The 12,003-nt window shown below is 43.6% G+C and overlaps 1 protein-coding gene across 1 annotated transcript in view; it reads left to right on the plus strand.

The window, feature by feature from the left end:
• Nucleotides 1-12,003, plus strand: part of LOC144505066 (organic cation/carnitine transporter 2-like) — a 70,960-nt gene that overhangs the window by 19,466 nt on the left and 39,491 nt on the right. Inside the window, exons 2-3 of the mRNA XM_078230814.1 lie at nt 2,867-2,970; nt 9,081-9,235. Coding sequence (XP_078086940.1) covers nt 2,867-2,970; nt 9,081-9,235 — 259 coding nt within the window. The remainder of the gene's footprint in view (nt 1-2,866; nt 2,971-9,080; nt 9,236-12,003) is intronic.

Raw genomic sequence — 12,003 nt, forward strand, 5'->3', positions numbered from 1 at the left:
TGGTACAGAATTTGAATATGGTTGTAGACTTGTTGTAGAAGTTTTTGTCTTACACTCATCAGAACAGATGTCTTGTCCAATCCTGGAATCACATCAGCTGTTAGACATAATGGGCAGAATGTTTCTATTAATAAGACGAAGGGGGCAATTCTCCCAAAAAAGTTCTAAGTGCTGAATTCACGGGAAAAATGGTGTAAATCACGATTGTTTTTTCAATGGGAGTTCAGACTCGAATCTCCCACACTCTGCAATGCAGAGGTCACAATCGAGATTTTCATTAAAAGCTCAGGGGACGGGGTCTATTCACGCCAGAGTCTGATAGTTCCGGAACTCTGTGCATAACCCTTCACCCCGCCATGGCCTGATCGCAGCCCCATGACCATTCCTGGGTCAGCCCCAACTTCCCTTGTCTCGGAGCACCACGATCCCCCCCCCCCACATCCCGGCAGACCCCTCCCCACGGGAGGCAGACCCACCGGAGTGAAATTGTACTGGCGGGGTGGGAGATGCCATTGGGCCTGGAGAATTCAGTCCTGGGCCCAATAACCACATTTAAATGACATTAAAATAAGATTAAAAGTACTTACCTGCTGTTCGCTCCGATTTCCTGCGTGGTCCCGACTGCGCCGGATATCCATCGCTGGGAGATGCGCGCGTGTCGGAACACATGCACATATTCCGCGAATTGATGCACGCACAAATCTCCCGGCCCAACCCGCCAAATAATTAGTGGGTCGGAATGGGAGAATCGCCTCCTAAGTGTGGTGGTGAAGTAGTTTTGACAACAGCCACCCCACTGGCCAGAATGGTAGAAACTCAGACCTGATTCAGTGCTTGGAAACTCATTAATAACGCACAGATGATTCATGGGCCGAAACAGCTGTTGGGTCAGGAATTTACTCTCAGGCTCACCATCAGCTGACAGGGTCAAAGTTCGAAGGGGCCAGGGTTACTTGCCAATGCAACACATACATCTCACTCTCTCTAGTCCACCTGTCATCAAGAGACTGTTACAGATGTCTGGCAATGAGAAGAACAAGGCTTGCAGGCTTTAGAAGAAGGTAACACATTGCTTCACCCAACAAGCCCTTTGGGCCTTGATCAGAGGATCATAGGTGCACAGGGATGTCCTGTATCTCAGGGATAGCTCCAGGAAGCACACCAAGGAAGAGTGCATGAGTACTGCAGCACACTGGTGTTCTTCTGGACAACTTTGGCAAAGAACAGGAGCAGACTGACTTTAAAGCCTCAGCAGTGTGGCGTACATCGCAACAAGAGCGATGCAGTGCAGTGGTAGATGGGCTATATATGTTGCACTCACCTCAAAGTTATGACTGAACTGAGTCTGACTTGTGCATGCCACTCATTTTTAAATGGGTTTTAGGCTGGCCTAATATCCCGCTGGTGTGATAAAAGTTTGGAAGGCCTGATGACATTCCAGCGAGCATCTATTTTAATGAGCATTCAGCAAATGTTAGAACATAGAACATAGAACAGTACAGCACAGAACAGGCCCTTCGGCCCACGATGTTGTGCCGAGCAACATGTTAATGAAAGCAAATAGCATTAGCACTACTGGGCAGAGAGGTAGCCAACCCACCATCGATCTGACGTTGGGAGAATTGCAAACTGTTTTTATGCTGGCAGGTCTCTGACTTATTGCCTGCCGCTGGATTCTTCACTGTCATCCACCACAAAACCTGCCAAGTGTGGAATGAGAGAATTCCACCCAATGTTTAATGTCTAGTGTCAGATGTGATTTCACAATTGCACAGCACTTTCTGAACAACACTAAGAATGGCACTAACAACCAATTTAAGATTATCAGTCAGGCTTGCAATGTGGCTCACTCATGCTTGTTAAAAGTGACACATATTCATACATAGGGACCTGTCCTCTGCAGACAAAAGGAACATGACCAGGCATTGCACCTCTTTTGAATTCATTGAAACAATAGTTTTTGTTGCATTCTCCAGCCAAAGCCTCGGCCAACCAAAGTCAACTTGCCAAAGCTCTGACGAAGGGTCATCTAGACTTGGAATGTTGGCTCTATTCTCTCCCCACAGATGCTGTCAGACCTGCTGAGATTTTCCAGCATTTTCTGTTTTTGCTTCGAACTTGCCAATCAATTGGTACTCTTTTCTCATGCAATGTAAATTATTGCTCCCTTTGAAATTTGGCATTCTTGCATGATCCTATGCGTGTGAGATGAAAAGATTCAACAACTTGTCTCTTTCTACAACAATACGCATGATGCATTACCCACCACCAATGAAATTCATTGGGGAGATTCTTTAACAATGGAAATTGTATAGCATCTGTTGGAATTAGGATCATTTTACATGTAGTTTAATGAGTTTCCCTCGGCACCCCAAAGGTGATGAATTGTTTTTGAAGTGTAATCACTGCTGTAATTTGGATAAATGTGACAGCAACATCCTAGAAATTAGATGAACAATCAAATAGTAAAACTTTAGTAGTGGTAGTATAGTAAAACCTTTAGCTTTAGTAAAACCGATTGAGCTATTATTGTGGCCAGAAATAATCCTGCTTTTCTTGAAATAGTGTCATTTTATATCTGGAGGGCGGAGAGGATTGCAGTTTAACATTTCATATAAAACACTGCACCCCCTCATTGCTGAACTGAAGTGACAGCCTGGATTACGTACTGAAGACTCTGGAATTGGATTTGAACTCACAGCCCTCTCATTTAGAGGCGTAAATGCTGCCATTGATCTGAGACTTGGTGGGGCAAAAGGGCTTATCTCAAATCCGATCCCATCCATTCTAAAACAAATACAGTCAAATGATTTGCCTGTAAATTTTTTCCAAACTATGCACAAGTTATTTTTCATTTCTTTTTCAGTGGGACTTGGTGTGTAACGATGACTGGAAAGGGTCATTTTCTATGTCAATATTCTTCATGGGAGTGCTGGTTGGTTCTTTTGTTTCTGGACAGCTATCTGACAGGTGAGTTTTTCATTTATTTAATGTTGGACCACAACCAAAATTGCCTGATCCCTGGTTGGATCCACAATATATTATTGGGAAACTGTCCCAAATACGTTATGAATTCTTAATCATGGCTGCCTACGTCAATTTGATTTTGCCAAACCACATGAAGATTCAAGTCACCTATGGCTAATGTAATGCCTTTTTTACATGTCCTCATTATCTCTTGATTTATTCTCCATCCTACCGTATAGCTACTGTTTAAGGCCCTACAGACTTCTCCCATTAGTGTCTTCTTCCCCTTGTTATTTCTCACTTTCATCCATATGGATTCTACATCTTCTAAGATCATTTCTTGCTACCGTATTTATTCCATCTCACAGGGCAAGTCAGTTAACGTATGCATCCTCAGTCCTCAGCCTTGGAGAGATTCTAATCGCAACTAATGCTTTCCAAGGTAAGGTGCCCATCCATCATGTGCAGCTGCAAGAGGCTCCTTTTGGGTCATGGCTATTGTGGGTGAGAGTAAGGGAGTGGAGTTCATTGGAAAGACCACCAATAGTAAGACCCATGTCTTGATTGGGCAATGGGTTGGGGCATTGGCAGCACGCCTCACGACTCACATTCTGTCCCCTCCCTTCCAGTTTTTGGATTCACAAGTTGGTGACTCTACTTATAGCCGTGGGCCAGGAGAGAGGATGCCAGGGTCAAATCAAATGCAACAGCATGTAGAGAGAAGCAGCGCCTTGAGGAGGAAAGAGTAGGAGGGCCTGCTGAGCTCCTGGTTCAATCTTCACCATCTGCCATGGTGGGATTCAAACCTGGGATATCAAAGCATTACATAAGAACATAAGAACTAGGAGCAGGAGTAGACCATTTGGCCCCTTGAACCTGCTCCGCTATTCAGTAAGATCATGGCTGATCTTTTCGTGGACTCAGCTCCACTTATCTGCCCACTCACAATAACCCTTAATTCCTTTACTGTTCAAAAATCTCACTATCTTTGCCTTATAAACATTCAAAGAGGTAGCCTCAACTCTCCACTGGGCAGAGAATTCTACAGACTCACAACCCTTTGGGTGAAGAAGTTCTTCCTCGACTCAGTTCTAAATCTGCACTCTCTTATTTTGAGGCTATGCCTCAAATTTCACCCACCAGTGGAAAGCACTTCCCTGCTTCTATCTCATCTATTCCCTTCATGATCTTAAATGTTTCTGTAAGATCCACCCTCATTCTTCTGAATTCCAATGAGTATAGTCCCAGTCTACTCAGTCTCTCCTCTATGAGAGGTCATAGACTTAGGATAATGGGTAGAAAATTTAAAACAGAGTTGAAGCAAAACTACTTCTCCCAAAGGGTTGAGAATTTGTAGAATTTGCTACCCCAGAGTGCGGTGGATGCTGGGACAGTGAGTAAATTTAAGGAGGAGTTAGACAGATTTTTAATTGGTAATGGGTTGAAGGGTTATGGGGAGAAGGCAGGAAAATGGGGATGAGGAGCATATCAGCCATGATCGAATGGCGGAGCAGACTCGATGGGCCGAATGGCTTAATTCTGCTCCTATATCTTATAACCTATGAACTTATGAACTCATAAGCCAACCCTCTCAACTCCAGAATCAACCTAGTGAATCTCCTCTGCACCCCCTCCAGTAAGAAGTCTAACAACACCAGGTTAAAGTCCAACAGGTTTATTTGGTAGCAAAAGCCACTAGCTTTCGGAACAGGCTGTCCCTTCGTCACAAACAGGGCACAAAGACACAAACTCAATTTACATGAATAATGATTGGAATGTGAGTCTTTACAGCTAATCAAGTCTTAAAGGTACAGACAATGTGAGTGGAGGGAGCATTAAGCACAGGTTAAAGAGAAGTGTATTGTCTCCACATCATGACCCCCTCCAGTGCTAGTAGATCCTTTCTCAAGTGAGGAGACCAAAACTGTGCACAGTACTCAAGGTGTGGCCTCACCAGCACTTCATACAGCTGCACCATAATCTCCCTTTTTTAAAACTCCATCCCTCTAGCAATGAAGGACAAAATTCCATTTGCCTTCTTAATTACCTGCTGTACCGGTAAACCAACTTTTTGCGATTCATGCACAAGAACACCCAAGTCCCTCTGCACAGCAGCATGCTGCAATTTTTTACCATTTAAATAATAGTCCATTTTGCTGTTATTCCTACCAAAATGGATGACCTCACATTTACCAACATTGTATTCCATCTGCCAAACCCTTGTCCACTCTATTTTAGACAGTTTGACTCAATTGTTTACAATTTACATAGATGATTTGGAGTTGGGGACCAAGTGTACTGTGTCCAAGTTCTCAGATGACACTAAGGTGAGTGGTAGAGCAAAGTGCACAGAGGACACTGAAAGTCTGCAAAGGGATATGGATAGTTTAAATGAGTCATAGAGTCATAGAGGTTTACAGCATGGAAACAGTTACGTGGTAAGATGGGTATAGTGGGATATGGGCCATAGAACCATAGAAAATTACAGCTCAGAAACAGGCCTTTTGGCCCTTCTTGTCTGTGCCGAACCATCTTATGCCTAGTCCCACTGACCTGCACTTGGACCATATCCCTCCACACCCCTCTCATCCATGAACCCGTCCAAGTTTTTCTTAAATGTTAAAAGTGACCCCGCATTTACCACTTTATCTGGCAGCTCATTCCACACTCCCACCACTCTCTGCGTGAAGAAGCCCCCCCTAATATTCCCTTTAAACTTTTCTCCTTTCACCCTTAACCCATGCCCTCTGGTTTTTTTCTCCCCTAGCCTCAGCGGAAAAAGCCTGCTTGCATTCACTCTATCTATACCCATCAAAATCTTATACACCTCTATCAAATCTCCCCTCAATCTTCTACGCTCCAGGGAATAAAGTCCCAACCTATTCAATCTCTCTCTGTAACTCAGCTTCTCAAGTCCCGGCAACATCCTTGTGAACCTTCTCTGCACTCTTTCAATCTTATTTACATCCTTCCTGTAACTAGGTGACCAAAACTGTACACAATACTCCAAATTCGGCCTCACCAATGCCTTATATAACCTTACCATAACACTCCAACTTTTATACTCGATACTCCGATTTATAAAGGCCAATGTACCAAAGGCACTCTTTACGACCCTATCCACCTGTGACTCACTTTTAGGGAATTCTGTACCTGTATTCCCAGATCCCTCTGTTCAACTGCACTCTTCAGAGTCCTACCATTTACCCTGTACGTTCTTCTTTGGTTTGTCCCTCCAAAGTGCAATATCTCACACTTGTCCACGTTAAACTCCATTTGCCATTTTTCAGCCCATTTTTCTAGTTGGTCCAAATCCCTCTGCAAGCTTTGAAAACCTTCCTCACTGTCCACTACACCTCCAATCTTTGTATCATCAGCAAACTTGCTGATCCAATTGACCACATTATCACCCAGATCATTGATATAGATGACAAACAACAATGGACCCAACACCGATCCCTGCGGCACACCACTAGTCACAGGCCTCCACTCAGAGAAGCAATCCTCCACAACCACTCTCTGGCTTCTTCCATTGAGCCAGTGTCTTATCCAATTTACTACCTCCCCATGTATACCTAGCGACTGAACCTTCCTAACTAATCTCCCATGAGGGACCTTGTCAAAGGCCTTGCTGAAATCCAGGTAGACAACATCCACCGCCTTCCCTTCATCCACTTTCCTGGTAACCTCCTCGAAAAACTCTAGTAGTTTCCTGGTAACCTCCTCGAAAAACCAAGCATGCCGAATGCCTTCTTCACCACTCTGTCCACCTGTGACTCCACTTCCAAGGAGCTATGAACATGTACCCCTAGATCTCTTTGTTCTGTAACTCTCCCCAATGCCCTACCATTAGCTGAGTAAGTCCTGCCCTGGTTCAATCGTCCAAAATGAATCACCTCACATTTGTCTAAATTAAACTCCATCTGCCATTCGTCAGCCCACTGGCCCAGTATGTCTATATTCCACATATAGACATACTAGCCCACTGGCTCGTATGTATATATTCTCTCAGCTACACAACGATCATGCATTTAAACACAGACTTCTCCACTCAGCCTTTGATTTACATGAAGTCGCGTGTGATTGAAAATCTACGTTCCATTTAGTTCTCAGCTACCATAACTTTGAGATGCACTGGGAGGATAAAACATTACATTGGGTTCCCAATGTGAGGTTATGGTCATACCTCTGGGATTGAGGGATGGTTTGTCGGGCATCCCCCCCCCCCCTCCCCGCCCCACCGAAAACCAATCATGAGGAAATAAGTTTGGAGATGGTAGATGGAATTTTTCAGAGAAATGGCATTTTTGGTGTGAAAATCAGTGTGAATCCCATCGGTCCTGGTGGTGCATATCCAGATCACAATCTTTAGGCACTTTGAAAATTTTCCCTGGTGTGAAAAATGCCACGCAAAGCCCGCCCCACGGGTCATCTGAGCACTTCAGTCAAGAGGGTACTGCATTTAAACAACTCCACAGCAGTCGCTCACAGTCAAGCTAGGAGGATGGCAGTGAGAAGTCAAACTCATGGATCCTCGGAGGTTGCACTGACTTGATTGCTGGAAGCCATGGAGGAGACGCAGGTTACAACTTACCTATGGGTTGGCAGGGGAGGCAGTGGTGTGGTATTGAGACTGGACTAGTAATCCAGAGACACAGGGTAGAGGATTGGTTAACTAACAGAAAGCAAAGAGTGGGGGTAAATGGGAGTTTTTCTATTTGGTGATCAGTGACGAGTGGTGTGCCTCAGGGATCAGTGTTAGGACTGCAATTGTTTACAATTTACATAGATGATTTGGAGTTGGGGACCGAGTGTACTGTGTCCAAGTTCTCAGATGACACTAAGATGAGTGGTAGAGCAAAGTGTGCAGAGGACACTGAAAGTTTGCAAAGGGATATGGATAGTTTAAATGAGTCATAGAGTCATAGAGGTTTACAACATTGAAACAGGCCCTCCAGCCCAACTTGTCCATGCCACCCTTTTTTTTAAACCCCTCAGCTAGTCCCAATTGCCCGCATTTGGCTTTTGGCAAGCAGGCTTTTTCCGCTGAGGCTAGGGGAGAAAAAAACCAGAGGGCATGGGTTAAGGGTGAAAGGAGAAAAGTTTAAAGGGAATATTAGGGGGGGGCTTCTTCACGCAGAGAGTGGTGGGAGTGTGGAATGAGCTGCCAGATAAAGTGGTAAATGCGGGGTCACTTTTAACATTTAAGAAAAACTTGGACGGGTTCATGGATGAGAGGGGTGTGGAGGGATATGGTCCAAGTGCAGGTCAGTGGGACTAGGCATAAAATGGTTCGGCACAGACAAGAAGGGCCAAAAGGCCTGTTTCTGAGCTGTAATTTTCTATGGTTCTATGATTCTATGGTTTCATTGGTCACAACATTGAATACAGGAGTTAGAATGTCTTGTTGAAGTTGTACAAGACATTGGTAAGGCCACACTTCAAATACTGTGTGCAATTCTGGTCACCCTCTTATAGAAAGGATATTATTAAACTAGAAAGAGTGCAGAAAAGATTTACTAGGATGCTACCGGGACTTGAGTTTGGATTGAGTTATAAGGAGAGGCTGGATAGACTGGGACTTTTTTCACTGGAGCGTAGGAGGCTGAAGGGTGATCTTATAGAGGTCTATAAAATAATGAGGGGCATAGATCAGCTAGATAGTCAATATCTTTTCCCAAAAGTAGGGGAGTCTAAAACTAGAGGGCATAGGTTTAAGGTGAGAGGGGAGAGATACAAAAGTGTTCAGAGGGGCAATTTTTTCACACAGAGGGTGGTGAGTGTCTGGAACAAGCTGCCAGAGGTAGTAGTAGAGGCGGGTACAATTTTGTCTTTTAAAAAGCATTTAGATAATTACATGGATACGATGGGTATAGAGGGATATGGGCCAAATGCGGGCAATTGGGATTAGCTTAGGGGGTTTTAAAAAAAATGGGCGGCATGGACAAGTTGGGCCGAAGGGCCTGTTTCCATGCTGTAAACCTCTATGACTCTACTATGTACACCAATGCATCTGTTTATATACAAATGTGTGCAGTATTTAACATGTGAGTAACTACATGTATGTGTTTATCTGTACCTTCAGCACACAGCAGTTTGCTTCTACTTTACAGGTTTGGGAGGAAGATAGTTCTGTTTGGAACTACGGTTGTACAGACTGGATTTAGCATAATTCAAGTATTCTCCACAAACTGGGAAATTTTCTGCTTTCTCAATTTCCTTGTGGGTATTGGACAGATTTCAAACTATGTGGCTGCCTTTGTTCTTGGTAAGTACCTACTCATTCCCATACTTTTATTAGCTCTTTCATACTCATTTTGATAATCCTGTCTCTCTCAGTATGACACTAAGTTCTGGTCGTTACACGATAATCCAGGACACTGGTAGAACAGCTCTGCAAATTTAAGTCCTGATTTTATTCCCCAATCCTTTTGCGGAAAAATGGTCAAAAAAGTTCCAAAATCTGAGAGGCAGCAAGAATGGTCCCTGCTAGGAATGCAAACCAGAGGGTTAATGGATTGCAAATAAATCAACACGAGGTTTGATTCACAAAATTCAGTGTGACAAAATAAATACTTTGCTGCAAAAATATACTTTATTCATTAAAAAATCTGAAAGAACATTACAAAACATTTCACAGTGGCCTTCACAGGAAGCACAATGCTTTTCAAGTTGTCTACATAGATCATGCCAAGTAGTATCCGCCAAGGCTGGATCTTCATTGTTGGAGTCATGTGTGAGCTGGGTTCTGGTCAGCTGAGGCACCCTCAGGCGCTTCCAAGTGTAGAGATGAGCTATTTAAAAGACCTGTAAAAATAAAACACAAAGGCCCTCCAGTCCTAAACCCCCTTCGGCCTCCCATCCATGCCCTCCAACACCCCCATGGCCTCTCATGTTCCTATGCCAGACCCTGCTCTTCCATTCACCTCCTCCCCCCTTTGCCAAACTCTGCACTTCCACGCAGGCCGTCAGGTTCCTCATGCTAGTTCTGGCATTTCCATGCCCATTGTCCCACTGTACACTTTCTAGAACTAATGAACACCATAATACACATAGTACAGTATATATGATTCCTGAAAAAAATATATATCACTTTGAAAAAATGTAATCCATTGATAAATTTCACTGATGAGCAAAGCCTGGATGGCAAGTTGATGTGTCAGTCATCCAAGGCCGTAGAATGTTCAAAAACCACAAATAATGAGCAGACACAATAAAGCTTTGCTGAGAACCCAGATATAATTATAAGAACACTTGGAGGAGAAATGTTGTTTGATTGACAGCTCAGACTCGCTGATCTCTGTGGTCAATTTCACAATGTCTGTTGACATACATCAAGTGGTTTCAAGTGTATGTGGTTTGTGGTGCTAAAAATTCAAATGGCCTGAGCTATTGACACTTTGATGTGCAGCTGTCCAGACATTTTTCACAGGATAAATATATCAATGTGTTACATTTGTTAAGCTATATTTTTCACAGATCCCACTGTACATTATGGTGTTCATTGGCCCTCGAAAGTGTACCATGACTCAATGGACATGAAAGAGCCAGGTATTGGTAAAGGAAGCATGAAGGGCCTAAGGCTGTGGGGGGTTCTGCAGAGCCTAGCGTTGGGGATGCGAAGAGCCTCAAGTGTTGAGTGAGAGGGTGTAACTTGGGACAGAGGGAGGAGGGGGACCTTTTGAGCTTATCTTTCAGAAGGTCCTCTCATGTACACAAGGGTTCACAACTAAGGGACTGTGAACCACGACTCCTTCAAAACCTGGCCCAACTTCATGAAAATTGTGGAGGAGTACAAGATACCTGTCTCAGCAATGGAGCCAGCCATGTTGGGAGAGCTGGATGCGGACTTCTGACAGAAAGAAACACTCACCCTTTAAAGGCACTCCTGCACATCACACAGTCCAGTGATCTAGGCCATTTTGTAAGGGCTCTCAAGTCAACCCAACTCAGTGAAAATCCAGGCCATGATCTTGGAGTGCACTTCTAGAATTCTGTACCCAGGTTGCTTCAGTGCTTTGCAAGCATGCCCTCTAGATAGTACGAGAGTGAAGAACTGTTCCTTTAGTGTTTTTCTTTCAGATACAGAAAGTATTTGTCACAAATAATTAATATTAGAATTGTGTTAGAACAGGAGTACCTCGAAAGGGGGGTAAGGGCGAATATGCACCCAGGATGTTTTGGATAGTGGAGCATTACAATTGGAGCTGTGCCCAATTAAGTGGTCCACCACTGAGCAACTTTGTCATGTCGGGGTAATTTAAGTATTGACAAAAGATTATTGTCACGATTTTCACCTCTGTTGGCCAGTTGACATGTGATCAGGACACAAAATGGTTGTGGCAGATTTCAGATACCTGCTGGAGTGTTGTGTGGCCAAAGGTCTTTGTGATTGAGCAGAACATGGTGATACTTGTTTAAACAAATTTTAATCTCAATGTAGAGTATCGTCAGCAAGTGATGTCAATGCAAACAATTAAATTAACTGTGATGAAGCTTTAAATGTTTGCTTATCTGCATTGAAAAGGAAACCAAGACAGATTCCAAATCTAAAAGAGGATGAGTTGTGAGGGAAAGTTAGCCATCTTCTGTGCCAAACCAGGAATGAAGGCAGGAATGAGGGACTTCTTGTGATATCTAAAATACTAAACGTTTATAAATCATTTGCACCTAGAATAGTACATCAAATACACCAGAAAATTAGACCCAGAGAATATAACTGGACACAGTTAGTGAAAATTAAATTTAAGAAATCAGAACAGCTTCTTTATTGAAGCAATGAGCCAAGTTTGTAATGTCTGTCAGGGAGGAAGCACAGGCAGAGAAGGATTGTTCAAAGTACGGCTGGAAGATAAGATTTAGAACACGAGAGGGTGGGGCTTTCAAAGAATTACAGATCCATTGTCATCAGAGCAAAGAAAAGAACAGTAAAGAAAAGTACAGCACAGGAACAGGCCCTTCGGCCCTCCAAGCCTGCGCCGAACATGATGCCCTAAATAAAATTAAAAAGGTCTTCTGCCCTTACTCGGTTCATAT

This window comes from Mustelus asterias, chromosome 16, assembly GCF_964213995.1.
Source record: "Mustelus asterias chromosome 16, sMusAst1.hap1.1, whole genome shotgun sequence".
Taxonomy (NCBI): domain Eukaryota; kingdom Metazoa; phylum Chordata; class Chondrichthyes; order Carcharhiniformes; family Triakidae; genus Mustelus; species Mustelus asterias.